At 43.7% G+C, this 20,194-nt stretch overlaps 1 protein-coding gene across 2 annotated transcripts in view; it reads right to left on the minus strand.

Moving 5' to 3' along the window:
• Nucleotides 1–20,194, minus strand: part of LOC146861338 (mitogen-activated protein kinase kinase kinase 5-like) — an 802,557-nt gene that overhangs the window by 689,686 nt on the left and 92,677 nt on the right. For both annotated transcript variants that reach the window (XM_085645620.1, XM_085645619.1), the window contains exon 4: nucleotides 13,200–13,387. In XM_085645620.1, coding sequence (XP_085501746.1) covers nucleotides 13,200–13,387 — 188 coding nt within the window. The remainder of the gene's footprint in view (nucleotides 1–13,199; nucleotides 13,388–20,194) is intronic.

Genomic DNA, 20,194 nt, shown 5'->3' on the forward strand with positions numbered 1-20,194 from the left:
CATTTGTGATGCATACGGTTGGACATAGTGAAGGCCCCTTGATCCAAATTTTGGCAGACTGCATTTACATGGTGGGAGCTGGTAGTCAATTTACCCTTTGCCCTATTGCCTGTGCCCCTTAACTATACATTAGGCTCCAGCATGGCCAGTCTCATATGAGAGGACAGTAGTCACGGTCTTAAAGAGACATGCATTTTGATCCCACCCCTTTTGACATCAGAGCCCATTATTTTTCAAAGTCAGCGAAAAAAATATCTTCAGAGCGCTTGCATGATTATCATGCTCACTGGGTGAAAACGCACAGAGCAGTCCAGAAAATGTACACTAGCAGGGAAGCAGGAATTCCCTACTAATTGAAAGCCAGATTTGTATAGTTGAAGATACCCATCAGCAAGCAAACAATCAGTGGCTTAAGTATGTAGGGTATGCATATTATTTTAGAGCTTTTGCTGCTCATGTGTCCTTTTTCCATTTCAGAAAGGCCACTATCTCCTGTTTTCTAGAGTCACAATGTGTGAGGAGGTCCAAGACAGGATGTGACAAATGGACTGCCTAATGACCGTGGCAAAGGATCTGCAATTCTACTTCATATACACTCTACGCAGAAGGTGTTCTCCTTGGAACCAACAGTTAAAATCAACTGATGCTTGCAGGTTTACAGCCTGAAGCACACAAGCAAATGCCCTAAAACATGTGTAATCCATGCCTAATAACCTACTGAAGCAGCAGGGCATGCCAGTCCATCAACAAAAGAGTACAACATGCCTCTTGTGAGCTGTGCAGACACCTTCATCCTGACCACGAACCTGCAGCATTTCAAGGTTTGTTGACAACAAAGGTATTAAAAAGTTAAACAAAAATCCAAGTGAAAAGGTAACCTGGGATACACTCACAGTGTATGCAAAAACAAAACTAGTATGTTAAGAGAAATCAATACAAAAATTACACCGTTTTGCATACCAGAACTTAATGTTTAGTATAGGTAGGTTTTGGCATGTTTCCACCACACTATATGGCACTAACACAAGAACCATAGATCTTGGGTGTGAAAGTGGACAGAACCCTGCTTTATCAGACTGAGGTCTGGATCTTTCAATAACAGCTCTCCTCCACAGTGGTATTCAGAATATGTTCTGGAGAAATCTGTTGAATACCAAGCAGCCCAGAAAGGATTAATATGGGTGCTGTGTTAAACTAAACACAATATCATAATTATATGAAGCTAGGTGTAGTGCCATGAAATGAAACAGGAACAAAAAGCTCAACATCCATAACAATATCAAGGTGAAAGGACGTTACTCAAATTAAGCAAACACATGGAAATTATGGACGGAGTGCTGAAACTTTCAGACACTCGCCCCCAGTCACAGATCTGGGTTAAATTAATCATTTTTCTTTAGATGCCTTTGCCACCCCAGTTCAGACCCAGCCATACGCAAATCAGACTTGACCCTGTGCCTCCTGGGAACAGTCCAGTCAAACTGCCAAGCCAGATCTTCACTGGACCGGAAACAAGCATCCCGGGACTGGTTTCGGGGTAACACCCCACATCAGCCAGGCTAGCTTGAATCCTGTGGCAAAGTGAGCAAAGTGTTACCCCGAAACTGGTCCCAGGATGCTTATTTTTGGTTTAGAGAAGACCTGGCTTGGCAGTTCAGGCTGGACTGTTCTCATGGGGCACAGGGTCAAGACTGATTTGCATTTAGCTGGGTCTGAACTGAGGTGGTAAAGTGAGCTAAAGAAAGATGATGGATTAAACCCCGATCTGTGAATTTGGAGGGGGGGGGCCTAGTCTCTGAAAGTTGAGTGCTCATCCATCATCTCCTTACGTTTGCGTTACTCAAATTAGCCAAGATCAATATACTGGAAATCCGGGGGCTAATGTAACGTTTAGAAGAACATCTTTAACACAAGATGCATTTTTCCACCGGTGCATCAAGATAACAGAAAATTATTGGGGAAAAAATAAAATATGTACTTATTGTCCCTTACCCTTGATCAGTTACATGGCTAAAAGGTTAAGCGACAAGGAGCGAAAGAAAACAAACATGAATAAACAAACATTTGCAATGCAATAGGTCTCGCATTTACGAAACTCTTGTAAATGTGACACCTATTGCATTGCAAATGCTTGTTTGTAAAAACACTAATGCAGCGCTTTCACTTTAATGTCAGCTGCGCACTTTTCCTTAGACTAGCCACGTCTGAAGAAAGGGGAGCGGCTGCCATTCAAGTGAAAGTGCGGTATGGGGCGCTTTTACAAAGAAAAGCATTTGTATGTCAAGTTGACAAAAAAAAATGCTTCTTTTTGTAAAAGACCCATGCCGCAGGTTCACTTTCATGGCGACTGCGCCCCTTTTCTTAGATGCGCCTCATCTAAGGAACGGGGCGCCACCTCCGTTAAAGAAAAAGTGTGGCATGGGCAGTTTAACCTCTTCTGTGCCCATGACGAGATAGTCTCGTCATGGAGCACGGTCGCGCTGTGCCCATGACGAGACTATCTCGTCATGAAACCCGCCCACTAAGGAAACGCCCGGCACAGGAGGGGGAAAGGGCGTGGCACCGAAGGGGTTAAAAAAAAAAGCGAATACTAAAAAACAAACAAAACAAAAAAAACACGACATGCATCCGCGTTCACTGCCTCAAACAAACCAAAGGCACGGCCACCACTGTATGAGCGTGCCGTGTAATGAAAAAAAATCATAATTAAAGCAATGTGGGAGAGCGTGTCTTGCCTGCAACAGCAGGCGGGAGAAAATCATTTAAGCAAATAGTGCTCGGAGGCTATAATTAAAGCCTACCGTGTAACAGCATATATAACGGGGGGGGGGGGGGGGGGGGGGGGGGAAGTCCTCATGGGAGGTTACAAAATGAGACAAGGCGTTACTAAGGAAGGACTACTAAGCATATTGAGCAACAAAAAGCCACAGTTTCCAAAGGACAATGACAAGCCAATGAAAAATATGGGCAGACAGTGGGAGGAGCTTGAGGTCCATACCCAAATACAGCATGCCTTGCACAGCAGCGCATGCGCTGCCCAGGCTCAACCTAACAAAAAAAAAATATTACACAGGTGATATATGCCTATTTTAGCAGGTCCCCAGTGACACAGAATTAAAGCTCTTCCTACACATTAAACGCCTTGGGGCACTTCACAGGGCCCTACCCCTTTCTGCTGAGCAAGGTTTGCTTTCGAAAGGTATACACGGCTCACCGGTTTTAGGCCATTCTGGTTATCCTACCCTCCTTTTGCCAATAAAATTAGCTGTTGCTCACAACCCGCTGTAATTGCTTTGAGGTCAAGGAACGCATGTGTAGGACAGAACATCAGTGGTTAACACCCGCCATTTCTGTGGATGTAAATCGGGATCCCAGAAACGGCAGATACATCTAGGAATCTGCCATTGCCTCTCCGGTCTATAGATGCAGAAACACACACAAGTCACGCACCTTAAGTGATGAATGAGAGAGCTACTATGAAGGGCCACCCAAACAGGCCATGTTTAATCAGATGTCATTACGCTTAGGAAATAAGGACAGACTTAGAAATAACTTGGTCCAGAAGCAGGCAAGATGAAAACGATTTGTGTAAAAAGCAGAAAGGTAAAAAGGTAAAGATGCCACGTGCCCAGGGCAAGATAAGCCTATAGTGACGCTATGGGATAGAGGGCAATGCAGTATTCTGCAGGAAGAAATTAAAACGGTTGTATGGCAGAGGCAGGCATGGCTGAACCACGCATGCCTCTACAACCCAACCCCAAATGAGTCTTTCCTATCCATGCCTTTACCACATAATTTTGTTGTAAAGGCATGACTGGTAAAGGGTGCCAGGCTTGCTTGGTTCTTAAAATAAATAGTATATTTTTAAACAAAAATTGGCCTAGAGTTCAGTTCTTGAGTGTGTGAATTCATTTGCCGACTGAGTTGGTACATGAAATGCTTAACACGGTCCTCTGATACTGCCTTACTGCTCGACCAAGCTACCACTATTAGAGAGTAAGGTTCCATCTAACTTTAACCTCTGCCTACCTCTGGGGACACTTGGACTCTATACACACTATACCTCATTTTGGTGTAGTATATATAGAGCCAGTTTCTTACAGCATATTACTGTAGTCTAGTGCGTAATTTGAATTAAGTCGCATCCAGGTCTTTATAGCGGGCGCAAATGGCTGTAGTTGAAGGCAGTGAGAGTTTCTCTCAGTGGGGCAGTATGGTGTTTAGTGGGAGAAGGATGTGGCATTATGACCAGAACTGCCGACTTGGGAACTGTGGAACCAGGTTCAGCCTTCATGACCAGTCCACCAGAGCACTCTCCTGACTGAGCACATTCCTGTGCTAGACCTTAGAAGGCCCTGCTAGACCTTAGAAGCCCTGGTGTCTTAGCACCAGCAGGTGGACCCTAGTGTGGCAAGTGTGGGTTAACCTTGAAGGCCTGTCCACCACAACCCCTTTTGAAGCTCACCTCAAGTCTTTTGGGCAGGCCTATGAAGCTGCATACCCTAGAGCAACAGTGACTGTCCCTGAGGTCACAGGACCCTTGAGCAAGGAGACACTTGGGCGGTGCGACCGGTGATATCTCTGAGCGCTCACTTCGGGTGGGGGACGTCATGTTTGCAAGTATATTAGGTTTTTTAAAGCACTTGCTGCCTTCTTCCTGGCCTCCAGCAATTTTTGGCAACAATAAATGTCATGATAACTCCAGTGATTAATGTTCTTCCTAGAGAGAGATGGAGTTTTCTCAAGTGGAAGTTTTGACTCATGGAAAGGTAACGCAAAGGGTTAATGTGCCTGCTGTAAAGAACATGTACCATGCAGATCATAAAGTGCACAGTAGGTCAGTGGGTTGCTACTTTTGTCATTGAGATCCTTTTGTTACTTGCAGTTTACAAGTCAAAATCCTAACATTGAACAATGAGCTATTAACTGTCATCTAAGAGCTGCATGCAAATTGCAAGGTATAAATTAGAGCATCATGTTTTTCCCCTAGTCTTTGATTATCCTAATGTTGCAAAAAGGGTTTGTTTGGATAGAAATCAATTCTGGTTATTAAAGAGAACCAAGCAAATACAAGGAGATGATGGAAGGAGCACTGAAATTTTTCAGACACTCACCCCAGTCACAGATCACGATTGAATCCATCAACGTTCTTTAGCTCACTTCGCCACCTCAGTTCAGACCCAGCTATTTGCAAATCAGTCTTGACCCTGTGACTCATGGGAACAGTCCAGCCCAAACTGCCAAGCCAGGTCTTCCCTGAACCGGAAACAAGCATCATGGGATCGGTTTCGGGGTAACAACCCTAATCAGCCAGGCTAGCTTGAACCCAGTAGCAAAGCAAAATTCAATCCAGATCCGTGACTGGGGGGTGAATGTCTGAAAAATTTCAGTGCTCCTTCCATCATCGAAACTGGTCCCAGGATGCTGGTTTCCTGGTCAGGGAAGACATTGCTTGGCAGTTCGGCCTGGGCTGGACAGTTCCAATGAGGCACAGGGTCAAAACTGAGGTGGCGAAGTGAGCTAAAGAACGTTGATGGATTCAATCTAGATCTGTGACTGGGGTGAGTGTCTGAAAAGTTTCAGCACTCCGTCCATCATCTCCTTGCGTTTGCTTTATTAAAGAGAACCCCCAACCATGGCATTACGTTCTAAATTCAGAGTTTGTGTTTTTCCAGACCGATCACTATTAAACTATACGGTCTATTAGTACGATTTTCATGCAACTCCTACACCTTGAGGTCCATAGTCTTATGAAACATTTCCTATACAGTGATTTACACAGTCACGATTGATTGTCTATGTGTAATGTGTGTGATAAAGTTCTGACACCCTACACTAGTATCAGTGGCGCTGTAAATTAAATTCAATGCATCTGAGCGAGAATGTGGTCATGGAGACTCGAGGGCACTATTAAAGGGTGGTAGTGAGGGAATCCTTGGCAAAGGGAGTCATTGGGGGCACCAACAAACATTGCCGCACAGGGCTCCACCATCGCTAAAGCGGGCCTCTTTATTTTAAAACCCCTTGAATCTGCAGCAGATCTTCAAGTCAATGTATGATTTAACAGTGGTCTCGGTTATTGTAGGTCTTTTTGTAATTATGTACAATCTTTGTTTGCAATGGTTTCTTGTAATTTTGTATTATATTGTGTTGTGCTTTTGCACTCAACAATTCTGGCGAGTAAAGAGCCCACAGTCAAAAAAGATTATCCTACGACTCTTAGCATGTGTGTGCAGGATACTGGTGAGGAGATTTATGTTAAAACAAATTACTAAGTATTAATGTCATTCGAAGGTGACACAATAATGGCACAGAATGATAAGGGAGCCTTTTGAAATTTGCGATTATATCGATGGTGGGAGAGGGTTTCTCTTGTGTAATTTCATATTTTGAATGATCCAGCTCCTCATTACCTCAACAGGATCTCTCACCTTTATGAGACAGAACTGGAATTTTTTATCATGCACTCATTTGGAAACACTCATTTGGAAACAATCAGTTAACAAGGAGTAAATAAAACTCCATCTTTTTGAGACCAGCAACTAGCTTTTCTATCCAATGTGACAAATGTAGTACATTTAATACAGTTTCAAAATATATGGACTTATTTCATTTGAATATGTATCTATTTGTCCTTGCTACGGATATCCACGTTAGGTCTCCTCAGTGATGCCAAATAAGATCAATAGTCCTGCGATGTCAATTTCTGTGATGTTACTTCTTGTGATGTTACATGCAAATTAGAGTGGCCTCACATCTTCCCTTTCGCCCGGGGCCCCATAAGTTCTAGGACTGGCCCTGGCAGTGACAAATAACTTGAGGGGGCGGGGCTCACATCACAGATGCGTGACCCTGTGTGAGATTGCTGCGTTCCAGATTCTGTTAAGTTACTCAGTAATGTATTTGAGGTGGTGTGGGCTCGCTCACCTTTGCATGCCTCTGTGCGAGGTTCTGCATTCCATAAGGAGAGTTGCTAGGCAACAAGTGGAAGAACTCTCATCACTGCACCTGTTAGCGTCATCCTGTTTCCCACCAACTACAAGTTTGCCCAGCCACTTCAATTTTAGTGGGGTGACATATGCTGGGAGTCTGTTCACATTAGAGATCAGTGACAAGCACACTGAATGGCACACAAAAAAAAAAAAAAGGGTGTCAGAAGTTTCAATCCTTACATGTGAAGTCAGTGGCACACTCTTTTACAGCGCCATGATGGTACAGGGAAAGGGGTGGACAGTGACAAATATTTGACAAAAAATCTTCCATGAAAATGCCTGTGGTTGAACGAAAGACTGAGAAATCTGTATGGAGAAAAGCAAGTTCACTATAAGACATTACGGAAAAGTACAGTTTATACCTTAAGTCCATAACTTAGGCATACACATGGCACATGAACTCTGATAGTATGAGCTAAACTGAATTAAAATCTTTGGATAGTATTGTTAAAGTTTAACTGGTCACAAGTTGGACCAGCAAAGACACATTGACAAGGAAAAGAGATCTAGTTATTGAGCATCTTTAAGCCAGTCCTGGGCAAGTATAAGTTTAGCTCTCAGTATGGAAGGGTTTGTTTACGCTAACAGTTTTTTTTGTTGCAGAGTCCAGGAGAGCCAACGGCACCATGGGGGGAACTGGAGGGATGGTTTCGAAGTCTACGTCCAAGCAACAGGGGGTGACATTTTCATGACAGCCAGGAAGTTGGCTATGTTAAAGTACTGCTTAGTGGCAGAGGGAAGGAGAGTATTAAAATGTCTTCCTTCTTTTCCTTCAGAGGATTGAGAGGAAGAAGATGAGGAAATCTATTAATTTGAGAATGCAATACAGAAATTGGATGCGAATTTCGGAAAGAAAAGGAATGTAGTAGTAGAGAGATTTAAATTGTTGAAGAGAAGTCAATTTCCAGAAGTGTCTGTGGAGAGTTACATGGCCAGCCTTCAGGTCACTTGCTGCAACTTGCATTTACAAGAGTTTTCTGGATGAAATTGTTGCGGGATCAATTGGTTTTGAAAGTCAATAACCGAAATGTGCAAGAGAAACTGTTGTATATGTAAGGGCTGAAGCTTCAGACGGCAAGGGACTTAATAAATAGGAATGACATTACGGACAAAAGATTGCAGGAATTGAAGTCCAAAGACAAGATAGACAGAGTTCAAGAAGACACATGTAACCCAAAAGTAAAGAGGAATTTGGTGCAAAGAGAAAGAGGGAGTAGAGTTTTGACATATGTTTATATGTGGTTCAGATGGTTACTTAGCAACTGATGAGTCATGTCTTTCTATTGGACAAATATGCAGGTAGTGTAAAATCAAGTGGCATTTTGTGAAGGATTGTAGAGGAAAAATGGTGGGGTGAAGAAAACTCAAACCTCAGTGAGAATAGTTGAAGGGGGAGAAAATAAATGCTAAGATGCTATTTTGGATATTCAACAAAGGGGAAAGGGCTGTTGAGGACAATCCTTTCTGCACCATTAAGATTGATGGGGTGGATGTGATGACAGACTCAGGAGCCAGAATATCTAAAGACATTTCCTAATCATGAGCTTAAAATTCCTGATGTAAAGTTAGTGGCATACAGCAATAAACTCATTGAACTATTGGATTTCATTAAAGCTCATTTGGAGTTCCAGCAAATGGTGATGGCATCTAAAGTTTATTTTGCCAAGGAGGATTTGTGTTTATTGGGTTGGCCCCAACAAAGGCATCTGTGTATTAGGTTAGACCCAAGCTATCCAGATAAAGTGTTGGGAGTGCAGTCTAGTGCATGTGTGGGAGATGCAAGTGTGCCATATGTCGTAGAGTATCTTGACATCTTTGATGACCACTTAGGAACTCTCAAAGGGTTCATGCACAACAATGTTTGGAGGAAGGAGTGACTCCGAAAGCCCACAAGCCTCGTAGTGAGGGATGTCATGAGAAAGCCACTACGCCAAGAACTGCAGAAGTTGTGTAGCGAGGGCATAATTTGAAGAAAGAGAAATCGCCAGAGTGTTTGGCTCTTGTAGTGATTGCTAAGAAATGAAATGGCGAAATACGGCTTTGTGTAGATGTAAGGGATTTAAATGTGGCAATCTGGGTGGATAGGCCTCCCCTGCCTAACATATGAGAAATGTGGACTACCATCAAAGGAGCAAAAGTGTTTTCCACTTTGGACCTTTCCTCAGCCTACAACCAGACTGTACTGCACTCCGACTCTCGACAACTAACATTGTTGTCATGCCTGAAGGAGCACACAAGTATAAAAGGATGCCATTCGGTGTAGCCCTGGCAGCCGCGGTGTCAACAATATGCTGTTACTTGGGAGAAATTTAACTAAACATGATGTGACTTTGAAAATTGTGTTGAGAACCCTGCAGGAGAGTGGTTTAAGAATCAAAAATAATTAGTGCAAGTTTAGAGTAGAAGTGGAGTATTTGGGTCACTGGATCACTGGAAAAAGGATAGCTCCAAAGTTGAAATTAGTTTCTGCAATAAAATATGTTGCTTCAGAAGCATGTAAAGAGCAATTGAGATCGTTTTTGGGGCTGGTCGAGGACTATTCTCGTTTTGTCCACATGTTTGCAAATAAAACCAAACGTATGCGCAAACTCATGCTCAAGAACAAGAAATTTGTTTGGTGTGAGAAATACGAGAATAAATTTAAGGAATTAAAAGCACACATTGCATCTGCACCATGACTCAGCATTTTGACATACATTTCCCCACAATAATAACACTGATGCTAGTTTGGTGGGGTTGGGTGCGGTGCTACTAGAGGGAAGGAATGGCATAGATGTGGCCATTGCCTATACAACCAGACCATTAAGGGATGCAGAGAAATATTACTCTACTATTGAGAGGGAAGTGTTGGCTGTCTGGTGGGGAGTAAACCATTTTAGGACAAGTGTGGGGAACCAGATTCCCCGCAAGGACTAACCTCAGTCCTTTGGTGTATTTTTTTTCAGCAAGTGGGGGGGGGGGGGGTGGGGAAGAGGGGAGGAAGAGCCTCTCCCGTGTCAGTGGCGGAGGGAGTTTTGATGGGAGGTAGCTTACTGGTATTGCCAGCAGTACTCAGAGTGCAGGTAGCTAGACTAGCACATGAAGGACACATAGCACCAAGTGCCACCAAGAGGCGAGTCAGAGAGCAGCACTGGTGGCCAGGGCTAGACCGTGACATGATATGGCACATTAAGAGAATGTGTACCTTGCACATGGATCGGCAAGTCACAGAAAACGGTATCCCTGGTTGTGACTGACAAATTGGGTGTTTTTTTGGAATTGATGTCATGGGTCCATTGTATGTTAAGGGTAGCTGATGTGTTTCTCTATATGGTCAGCAGTAAAGTTTATGGGGGAAAGGGTGTCACTTCTGATAGTAAACGGATTCCTGAAGAAACTATTTGAGAGAGAAGGGGTGCCAGAGATCTTTGCATCAAAGAACGGTGTCCAATTTGTTTTGGAGCGCATGAGTGGTGTTCTTAAGAGCAGGGTGTGGAGCATATTCAATCATCGGTATACAACAATCAAAGCTATGGTCTAGTAGAAAGGTGGAACAGGACATTAAAGATGGTTTACAGTTAGCTTTGAGTGGAGTAGGAGACTGGAGAGTAGCAATGAGATAGTTGGTGTAGTTGTACTACACCACACCTCATTGTGTGACAGGGAGATCACAAGGCCAAAGTACTGATGTCCAAGAACTGGAGTGTGACAAGTTTGTTTTGGAGAGAGGGACAGTGAGGGAAGGAGACTACAAGATTGGAAATTGGATCTGTATGCAGGAAAGACACAGAGTTAAGAGTTGTTACCATGTGGAATCGTAAGAAAGTTGTGAAAGCTCCATTAAGGATAAAACGGAAAGGCAGGGAAAAACTATGATGATCTCTGGAGGGAGTTGTATGATAAGAACAGATCCGTAACACTAAGAAATCGCTGAGAAATCAGAACTCCGAGGAGGTTTGAGAAGTTCCTGTTGTAAATTAACAACAGATTTGTTGTACAACCTAATGCCATTTAATGTAAGGGAATTTCGTTATAGTTTTCTATTATGTAACTTCTGTGGCATTAATTGCATTTCCTTTTGACAAGAAAATATACGTTCTTGTTTTAACAATTTTGTATATAATGCGTATTAGTGTAATTTATTTTTTGGCTTTACATTTTTATGTAATTTTTTGCCTTTATCGTAAATGATAAAAAGGGGAGGGGGGGGGGGGGAAATAGGTGTTGCATTCTTCTCTTCTTAAAGAAGAGAATGTGGTGGCATTTTGGAACATGATCGGGGTCATGCCAGTTGGCAGGAAATCTCCCTCCTGGTCAGTTAGAATAAACTTCCCTCCACACAAACCATTGAAGGTCTGACCTCAATCACTTAAATGGGTCATGAAGATGGGGACATCAATTGTCCACCAAACTCCACTGACAGCCAAGTAATTAAGAGAAAGGCACCTTTATTGCCCAAGCAGTAAATAATGTGGGTATTTAGGTGGATGTAATACTTCGAGCAATATGTGGGAACCCAGTATCACGGTTACCTCTAGGAAGCGTGCCTGGGCGGCAGCACATACTATCATTTATCTCCGCGCAGGAGGCTACTAAGAGCGCTCCCTACAAAGGGTCGTTCTGCAGATCAGTATGACAGCTCTTTATGCACTACTTAATTGCTGAAAGGCGAGCTAAAAAGAAGAAACAAACAATATGAAAAGAAACAATACTAGGTTATGGCTTGTCCTTTCTTAAAGTAAGCAATATTTCCGCTTTCAACTGCAAGAGGCACTGGTGCTATCACTGCTATAGCATCGGGAAATACCGCAGGTAAGATCATATCGGATCATGAGAAACTGTACAACTAAATAAGCAATATCTGCTACAACGCAGAACCATGCATTACAGACATCTTTTGTTTTTGCACATACACTAGGTCTGCGTGTCGCCTTCTTACAGAAATTACAAATTTTAGCCATTGAAACTACAAGAATCTCTGAACGGTACTGTATTGTGGTGGAAATACATTTGTATGGGTGTCTCCTTTCGTTGTTAAACTGAATGTTCGTTTTCATTCTAGATATACACTGGGAAACAAACAGATAATGATAAACGTCATGGCACTACAATCACATCGAAAACGTCTATATGCACCAAGACGTTGCTCTTTCCAGTCCGTCCTCTCTTAGAACCACTGGTCTCCGCTATACATCACATGGATACACCGAAACTTGGGTTTACTTTAGTAACTGTGTGCATTCTACGTGTCTGATTTGAGGTACTAAGACCCGAGTGGACTGTGGCAGCAACCCCTGATGTAATTCATTTTTCTGATCTCTACTGATAATGGATAAAATCCAGAAACTCATGTGTCTAGAGATAAATAGCACCATCTGCACCAACTCTGGTGGAAAAACTACAGCTAATAGTCAAGTATGCCCAAACATTGTACTGCACTTACCAGAATGCTAAGGGGTGAACTCTGCTGTGATTTGAGGTAGTGTGCTCCTATCCTCCTTCTGTATAAAAGGACATAAAACCCAGGAAAATTCCTGCTGCCCTTACAATGGAGGCAATTGCTCTTGGCATTTGTAAATACCAACATAATTGCGCCGTATGTGGCACAGGGCATCAATTCATTGAGGGGCAGGTGAGCACCTTTCACAAAGCAACCATAATGCACACACTGACCAAATGTCACCCCCATCAAGACACACTTGTTAGTATCCTGAATGCATACGCCTAGACTGTGGACAGGAATGTCATTAGAGCGGAACTATGGAAGGTTTGACCCACCAATGGCCCCCAAATAGGCAAATATTTCTCCAACTTTGCTATGCTGGGAGCTACCTGGGCTGATTGCAGAAAAAAAAATTCAGAAGTACTACATTAAGAAATGCTCTTTCAGCATAGTAATACTTGTAGATCTTAAAGTACTATTTAAAACCTATTGCAATTTTACTTAATATAAATGTATTAATGTTATTTAACATTTTCCTTTAAGCACATTTTAGTAAAAAAAATTAAAGGTATTGTCTCGTGATCACCTTTTTTAGAGATTATATGCTTGCTTACATAAAGAGCCCCATTACAGCTCTAAAAAGTGTCCGCACAGACCCTGAGCCGCTGCACACCCAAAAATAATTAAAGGGAACATTGCCCAGCATCTCAACACAAACTCCTTCAAGCAGACCTAGACTGCCTATCATCACTAATGGCCTTCCTCCCTTCAATTCAGTTTCTTACCAAGAATTGGTGGTGGTGCTTTCCAGCAGTTTGGCAAAGCGTGCGGTCAGGGGGGTGAGAAAAGTGTCGATGCTGTGGTGGGGCTGGATGATCTCCGTCAGGCACTTCATCATGGATGCGTCGCAGCACAGTACTTTTCCCTGCGCAGTCACCACATAAGGAATAAAAGTGTAGTTGCCACAGCAGTCCTACAAAAAGTAGAACAAGAGGGTAATTTTATTCTCAACTTAATCCCACTTCTCCGATGCCCATCACTGCCTATTTTTTTTTGACATATTCAATACTGCCCACACAATCATGTTGGCTACTACTACCACCAACTCATTCCCCACACTTTAAGTTCCCCTTTCAACTGAAACATCTCTCCACTGAGCTTTTTACTACATCCATCACAACTTCTAATTTGTGTAATTTCCTTATAATTATTTTCTTTGGTGGTATTGTATAAGACCATTGCCATTTCTGAGTGCCTTAAAAAGTGGAAGAAAGTGTCTGCATACAACAAGTGATGGGTTCATTGGACCTTCAACTCACCCTCTTATGAGAAATCAGGGTTGAGGCTGAAACCAAAAGTGTGAGGCTCATGCCAACATAATTGTAGGGAGTCATGATCTAACTGCAGATCTAGGGAGAGGCGAGTCTTGAGAGAAGAGTTTTGTGTGCAGCAGGCTCAGATGGAAAGACCGTTCTGACTCACTTTGGCTCATGACATTGCCTTAGCTGGCATCTTGGCCAGGCTAAAATTTGGAGTTAAAAAAAAAAAACGGCAGAACAGACAGCTGTGACCGTATGGAGCAATATTTCAGGGTTTTATCACAGTACCCTGGATAATGGACTCCAATCTTCTTGAGAACGATAGAAAAAACTTTATTCGCTGAATGGCCTTATCACGGCTCCCTATTATTTGGATATATATTTGCTGTTGACAGCACGACCAATACTTATTTTCTGCCGAATGATCGTTTCACAATATTAATAGTGATTGCATTCGATTTCCATTTTCATTTAAATTCGACCCCAGACAATGCGACAAAGGATTTAGGGCCATATGTAGATAATTTCTATTTACCGATTCATAAATACCGAATTTTACCGATTCGGTATTTATGAATCGGTAAATAAGAATGTAAACATTCGGTATTTACCGAATCGGTAATAATGCATCCCTTCCAATTCATTCCTATGGGCCTGGAGGCCCATAGGAATGAATGGGAAGCCATTCACTATTACCGAATCAGTAAATACCGAATTGGTAATAGGGGGAGCATATTCATGGGTGGCAGGGTGTCACATTAACACCCTGTTGCACCCTGGAATCGTGCATGTGTGCACATGTGGCGCACATACATGCCCTAAGGGCATGTATGTCTGCCACATGGCACTTTTCAAAAAGCACAAAATTGCTTTTTAAAAAGGTATTCGTTATTTACCATCAATTTGTAGTTGGTGGTAAATAACGAATCCAGAAACCAAAAATACACTCACTTGAGTGCCCCCTAGATAGGATTTCAGGATTCGGTAATTTACCAAATCGGTATTTTACAGATTTCTTAAAATTCCGATTCGGTAAATTACCGAATCCTGAAATCCAGCCACCTACATCTCAATTGCCTAAATACCGGTCGGTAACGGGATATTTACCGATTTTCGGCAGTTACTGACCGGTATTTAGGTACCTACATATGGCCCTTAGTGTTCTGAACGTATAGACGTATTATCAAGTGTCTGGGAGGACCAAGTTTCTGTGCCAAAGACGTGACAAGGAAAAATAAGGACCAGAAGCAGTCATCAGAAGTGAGCTTTTAGGATTAGGGTATAGACCCAGGAGTCTTCATATATACGGGACAATTGAGCCAATGAGGAAAAAAAAAATCAGGCTCCCATGTGAGCATCATCTAAGCCTTGAGGAAGTCAGTGGTGACGAAACGCGCGTTGGCTGTTTTCAATGTTCTACATGACAAGGACTGGATTTCTAAGCACATCATAGAAATAATCATTTTCATGAATGTTTTGATACTTGATGTAGTGCCAATGATCATGTTTTTTTTTATATTTACCAGTGAATTAATCATTTCAATGAATGATCAATTTTTGTTCTCCTGAACGTTCCCTGTAGCAGGAGGAATCTCCCTACATCATGAGGTTTCCTTGTTTTGAGAGACTCACATACAAAATTGTACATGTAAATAATTAGAGCGCCAGGGTTTCCATTTTTGTATAAAATTTGGAGTTAGTTACTCACCCTATTCTACTGGCCAGGGATGTCCCAAAAGGTGAAGGAGTTCTGCAACTCCTGTGCTACCTGCCAAGCCAGTGACAAAGGAGGTAGCCACCCAAAGGCACCCTTAATTCCACTTCCAGTGGTTGGAATTTTTTTTGAAAGGGTAGGGGGTTGACGTTGTCGGCCCCATGGATCTTTCAACTGCATCAGGGACAGATTTAGATTGGTAGTAGTGGATCATGTTGTCAGGTAGCCTAAAGCAATACCCTTTACGACTACTACTGGTCCTCACTGGTATTTTTACCAGAGTGGGTTTCCCTAAGGAGGTGGTGTCAGACAAAGGTAAAACTTCATATCTGACTACCTGAAACATGTGGGCAGAACGTGGAGTGACTTTCAAGTTCACCACCCCATAGCACCCCAAAACAAATGGTTTAGTTGAGAGATTCAACAAAACCATGAATTATGGGACTCCCAGAAAACTCAGGAGATGAGATGTCATACTGCCATGCCTGCTTTTTGCCTATAGAGAAGTGCCTCCGAAGGGAGAAGGGCTTTCCCCCCTTTGACCTTCTGTTTGTGCATCCTGTAAAAGGGACCATGATGTCTAGTAAAGGAGGCTGTGAGAGACTGCTCAAAGAGCCTAAGCAAGATATGTGGACTTTGTGCTCGGCCTATCTTCATGGACGGCTGAGTACATGAAAAAAGCATCTAAAAACCTCAAGGTGAGCCAAGAGCTTCAGAAGCTCTGGTATGACCAAAAGGTTGCACTGGTGGATGTCCAACCGGGGCAGAAGGTGTGGCTCCTAGAGGGCTCTAGGACAAATTGAGTGGGCACTACCCTATCCTAGAAAGCAAAAAGGTGAGGGGGGTCACCTACCTTGAACCACCTCAAACCCTATCATGACAGGGCTGAGGGGCCATGCTGGTGGTCACTGATGAAGAAGAGAGTGAATCTCTCCTTGACCTCCACTATCACAACCCGAAAGATAGGTCAGTGAAATGAGTTTCCTTTTCAGACACCCTCTCTGTCCAAAAGCAGGCTGACTGCAGGCAGACATGTCCTGCACCAGTATGATCAGCTCTTCTCTTTGACCCTGGTCAGACCAACTGGTTTACACATGATGTGGACACTGGGGACAGACTACCTGTCAATAATAAAATCTACAGGCAGTCTGACCATGTCAAAGAAAGCATCAAAGCTGAAGCAAGCAAGATGCTGGAATTGGGAGTCACTGAACCCACTGAGAGCCCATGGGACAGTTCAGTTGTCTGAGTCCCCAAACCTCATACCAAGGGTGGTAAAACAGAGTTGAGGTTTTGTGTGGACTATAGGGGCCTCAATGTAGAAACGAAGACAGATGAACCCTAAATTCCTAGGGCTGATGAACTGACATGTTGGGGGTAGGCACATTTCTCAGTACTTTTGATTTTGTAGCTAGAATATGCATTTACCTTGAAAAAACAAAGACAAGAGGCGTTTGGAAAAACAGGATCAGTTGGTTTAATCAAACACTACGTCAGGAGTGCAGCATACAGAAATGGATCTGAGGACTGGCTCAATATACAATTGTTTTGAATGCTTTTTATACATTTCTTGGGGCATAATAAAACAAATCAAAGATTCTGTTTTGGGAGTGGAATGTGGGTCTTGCCATCAAGCCATAAATTACTCCCACCTGATGACAAATTAAAGTGGGTCTCGACCTTTCATGGACACAATGAGGGTCAGTGCGTAACGTGTCCAGATGTCCAGCATGGGGAAGGCGTGATCACTGCATTTGTAGTGTGTGCTGTGTCCCTATTGGTTGAGTGTTCCTAACTTCTTATTGCATCTAACTTTATGGTGTTTTGGAAACACGTGCCCCTATGGCAGTGTGCATTTTATAGGTGCCAATCTTCCAGGATCATTGTGGCGTCGCTGCCCATCTGTGAAACTAATCTGGGTTTTTCTTGTCACGTGTTTGCCCTGTGGGTTACATATCACCCCACCTGTGATCTGTCAATCAGTAGCATAGGGCGCATTGCCTCTCTGACCATGTATGGGGTATGGGGTTGGTTATATCAGGGGATTGACACAAGTGATATGATTTTGTTTATGTACATAAACATATCATTGCATACATCAACATCAATATTAAGAATAGGACATCAGGGTACTGGCAGATTGGTCTGACCCGAGAAGCAAAAGAGAACTCTGCATTTTTAACCCAAGATGGGCATTATCAGATCACGGTTATGCTCTTTGGGCTAAAGAATGCCCCTGCCACCTTCCAAATGTTGGTGTATAAAGTTCTTTCTAGGCTGGAATCTTTTAGTGCAGCATGTATGGACGATATTGCCGTCTACAGTTTTATTTTGCAGGATCACCTGATCAACCTTGGTAAGGTCCTTGCGGACCTGTGAAATGCAGCTCTATCTGGGCAAGCAAGTGCCAGATAGGGCAGGGCTCGGTTGTATACTTGGACCACTTTATAGATGGGGGCTAAGTTCAACCCAAGATCCAGAAAACTGTGGGCTGTATAGCTACAACCACCCAGACTCAAGTCAGGGGGTTTCTTGGCATGACTGGGTACTACCGGAGGTTTGTGTAGGGATACAGGCCCATTGTGGACCTCCCTCACAGAACTGACTAAGAAAATGCTGAAGCAAGTAAACTGGGCAGAGATCTGTCAAAAGGCTTTTGACACTCTGAAGGAAGTGATGTGCTCAGAACCCATTCTAAAAGCTCCAGATTATTCGAAGCAGTTCATCATGCAGACAGATGCCTTGGAACATGGGAGAGGAGCCATCCTGTCTCTAACCAATAATTATGGCCACCAATGATTTTTGCCATAACCAACCAGTTGATTTCATTAGCAGGGGGTTACTCCACAGACAGCAGTGTTAGATTTCCATTTAGATGGAATCCTTTGCTGTGGTGTGGTCCCTAAAGACACTGAGGCCATACATGTTTAGCTCTCACTTTCTTGTTCAAACTGACAACAGGCCTCTCAGATTTGTTTATGCAAATGAAAAGGTGAAAACCTGAAACTGTTGCGGTGGTCCATTTCCCTACAGGGGATGGACTTTACAGTGCAACACAGACGCAGAACTGTTCATTCCAATGAAAATGACCTTTCCAGATTTTTCCACTTGGAGAATGAGACTAACCATTCCCAATGGAGTCTTCATTTACTTTCGTTGGGGAGGTGGTTTTGTAGGAAAGTGTCCTTTTTGACATGGTTACCGCCCACTTTTTGCCTGGCACAGGGTTCCTGCTAACCTTGTCCCCAGTGCCAGATCTGTTTCCCAAAACTGTGCAATTGTTTCCCCAATTGGGAATACCTTTAGTATCCTCTAGAAGTCTCTAGTAAATGGTACCCCCGTTACCTAGTGCCTGAGACTCTAAAGCAGGTCCCCAAGGGTTGCAGCACAAATTGTGCCACCCTAAGGGATGCCTCACCGAGCTCATGCTAACTGCCACTGCAGGCTGTGTGTCTTGGTGCAGACTAAAAGTGAAAACACGACATGGCATACAGCCTGTGTGCCCTGCCTGCCAACACTGCAGTATAAATAAGTCACCCTACAGCAGCCCTACCGCCCTAAGGCAGGGTGTACTACACTACATGTGAGGAAATAACTGCATGAGCAGACATACCCCTGTTCTGGCGGTACAATTGATCAGGGAAGCCATTTTAAAAGATTGTACTGGACACTGGTGAAAACTATTTCCCAGCTACATGATGGCTTCACAGCACGGATGTTTGGCATCAAACAACTTGTATTAACAAAACCACACTGATGCCTGCATTAAATTTAGTAATGCATGCACCCAGAGGTCACCTTAGAGGTGCCCCCTGAAAACATACCATTAAGTGATATGCTGACTGACTGGTTTCCACCAGAGATTGGTTTCTGACCATCAAGGGTGAGGGCCTTTGCTCTCAGGGGGGAGGGGATGGGGTCAGGGGGGAGGGGGATGGGGTCGGGGGGGGGGGGGTTGGGGGTATGGCCTTAAACCAAGCCTGCTCGGGCAGGTGGGGCTTTACACCCCAAGCCCACAAGATGACCTGCGGATTAGCATTACAAGGCCGGGGAGCTTCAAAGAGGCCCACCACCTTTGGTATGCAAATCTGGCTTCTCACAGGAGAGGAAACCAACCCCCCTTTGTCCAGAGCTCTATGGCACCTTCCTGGGTCAGGGCTATGCCCACTTCCCACAGGAAGTGGTCATTTAGGGGGCGTAGTGACCCCAGGGGTAAGTAGCCCATTGGCTACTACCCTATACTATACTCCACTAACGCCCCTAAATTCAGTATTTCGGGGAGCCCTGGCACCAAATAGTCAGATCCTGCCAAACAAAAGAAGAAGAAAGGCCAAAGAGCCACAAATTCAAGAAATGCAGAAGAAGCATCCGATTTGGCACTAGCCCTGCTGGCCTGTTCGCCTATTCGACAATTGTGTTTAAGTTGTCTCGCCCTGCAAGCTGCTGATCCTCCAAAACCTGGGAGGACTGCCAGCCCTTCTCTAAAGACTCAGGAACTCCAGTGGAACAGCAGAGGTGTTCACCTGTCTCTTGTGGGTACCAAAGACTGAGCTGCGAGGCTCCAAGATCGCAAAACCCGGACATCAAAGCACCACTGCACCCGAGCTGCCTAGTACGTGCTGAAGTGGCAACAGTGCCATCATGGTCCCCAGATCCCGAGACACTGAAAAGCTGCGAAACCATAAGCTTGAAGAGGAGCAACTGATTTAGCACCAGCCCTGTTGGCCTGTCTGCTGGTCCACATCGA

The sequence above is a fragment of the Triturus cristatus genome, chromosome 3_1 (assembly GCF_964204655.1).
Source record: "Triturus cristatus chromosome 3_1, aTriCri1.1, whole genome shotgun sequence".
Taxonomy (NCBI): domain Eukaryota; kingdom Metazoa; phylum Chordata; class Amphibia; order Caudata; family Salamandridae; genus Triturus; species Triturus cristatus.